The 1,386-nt window shown below is 50.6% G+C and overlaps 1 protein-coding gene across 1 annotated transcript; it reads right to left on the bottom strand.

The window, feature by feature from the left end:
* Nucleotides 1–619: 619 nt before the first annotated feature.
* On the bottom strand, nt 620–1,126 carry LOC147990959 (uncharacterized). Its single transcript, XM_087538470.1, has one exon. It carries the CDS (start codon nt 1,124–1,126, stop codon nt 620–622), a length of 507 nt encoding a protein of 168 aa, XP_087394596.1.
* Between the last annotated feature and the right edge of the window lie 260 nt (nt 1,127–1,386).

The following is a 1,386-nucleotide window of genomic DNA, read 5'->3' on the forward strand; positions in this document are numbered from 1 at the left end:
CCACGCCGTCGTGCTGCTGTTGGAGCCCTCTTCCTCAACCTCTCCCTCCTCCTTGCTGGATCAAGGCGCGGGAGATGTCCTCGCTCCGTACGTGTGTTGAACGCGGAGGTGCCGTCCGTTCGGCGCTAGGATCTTCGGTGATTTGGATCACGACGAGTACGACTCCATCAACCCCGTTCTCTTGAACGCTTCCGCTCGTGATCTACAAGGGTATGTAGATGCACTCCTCTCTCCCTCGTTGCTAGATGACTCCATAGATTGATCTTGGTGATGCGTAGAAAATTTTAAAATTCTGCTACGTTCCCCAACAGTTGCCTTGTCATTTGCTTGCGTGTTGCATCTTATCATGTGATCATGTGCATATCATTTGCATGTGTGTTCGTCTCATGCATCCGAGCATTTTCCCTATTGTCCGTTTTGCAATCCGACACTCCTACGTCCTCTAGCGTCCCCCTTTTGTCTCTTTTCATGAGCAGGTGTTAAACTTTCTCGAAATGGACCGAGATTTGCCAAGCGGCCTTGGTACACCACCGGTAGACCGCCTGTCAAGTTTCGTGCCATTTGGAGTTCGTTTGATACTCCAACGGTTAACTGGGGAACCGTAAAGGCATCGTGGGTGTTACAAGTTCTCCGCCGCTAAGCCTCTGAACTTGGCCTTTTGAAGATGATCTTTGAGGTGCACAATCTGCTTGCGAACCGAACCAAAAACCATCTTGCCCCATTCCTGCATTCCGACTGTCATGCCCTTAAGGCGGCTACAAACAGCAGCCAGCCCCGACTCGCCTGTTGAGGCGCAAGCCCACTGCTCAGCGACCGTTGCCTCATAGCTTTCGTGACGTGTCCATGCTTCCTTGTATTGAAACAACCGTTCCCTCCGGGGTTCAAGCGTTGGAGCCATCTCCAAAACACGAACCACCCAAGCCACATGGTCAGATTCCTCCGTGATGATATGCTCCACAAAGGAGGTGGGAAACATGGCCAGGAAATCATCATTGCATGTACCCTGGTCCAACCGCACCTGAATGTTGTCATTGTCGTCTCGCTTGTTATCCCAAGTGAACGGGTATCCTGTAGAACCAAGATCTGCAAGGCCACAATCATCAAGGCAGTCCCTGAATGCTTCCATCTATAGAAAACCCCTCTGATTGCCTCCCCTCTGCTCCGACTGAAAGAGAGTCTCATTGAAATCCCCAACACACAACCACGACAGGTTATCCTGCCTCTTCAGATAGCTAAGAGCATCCCAAGATTTACATCTACGCTCGACATCCGGTTCCCCATAGAATCCAGTGATCCTAAAGGTTTTGCCCTCACTGACCACCTCAACATCTAGAAAATATTGGCACCATGGTCTTATAGTGACATGTAAGTGATCCCTCCACCAGA

This window comes from Triticum urartu, chromosome 1A, assembly GCF_056163025.1.
Source record: "Triticum urartu cultivar PI428250 chromosome 1A, HENAU_Tu73, whole genome shotgun sequence".
NCBI lineage: Eukaryota > Viridiplantae > Streptophyta > Magnoliopsida > Poales > Poaceae > Triticum > Triticum urartu.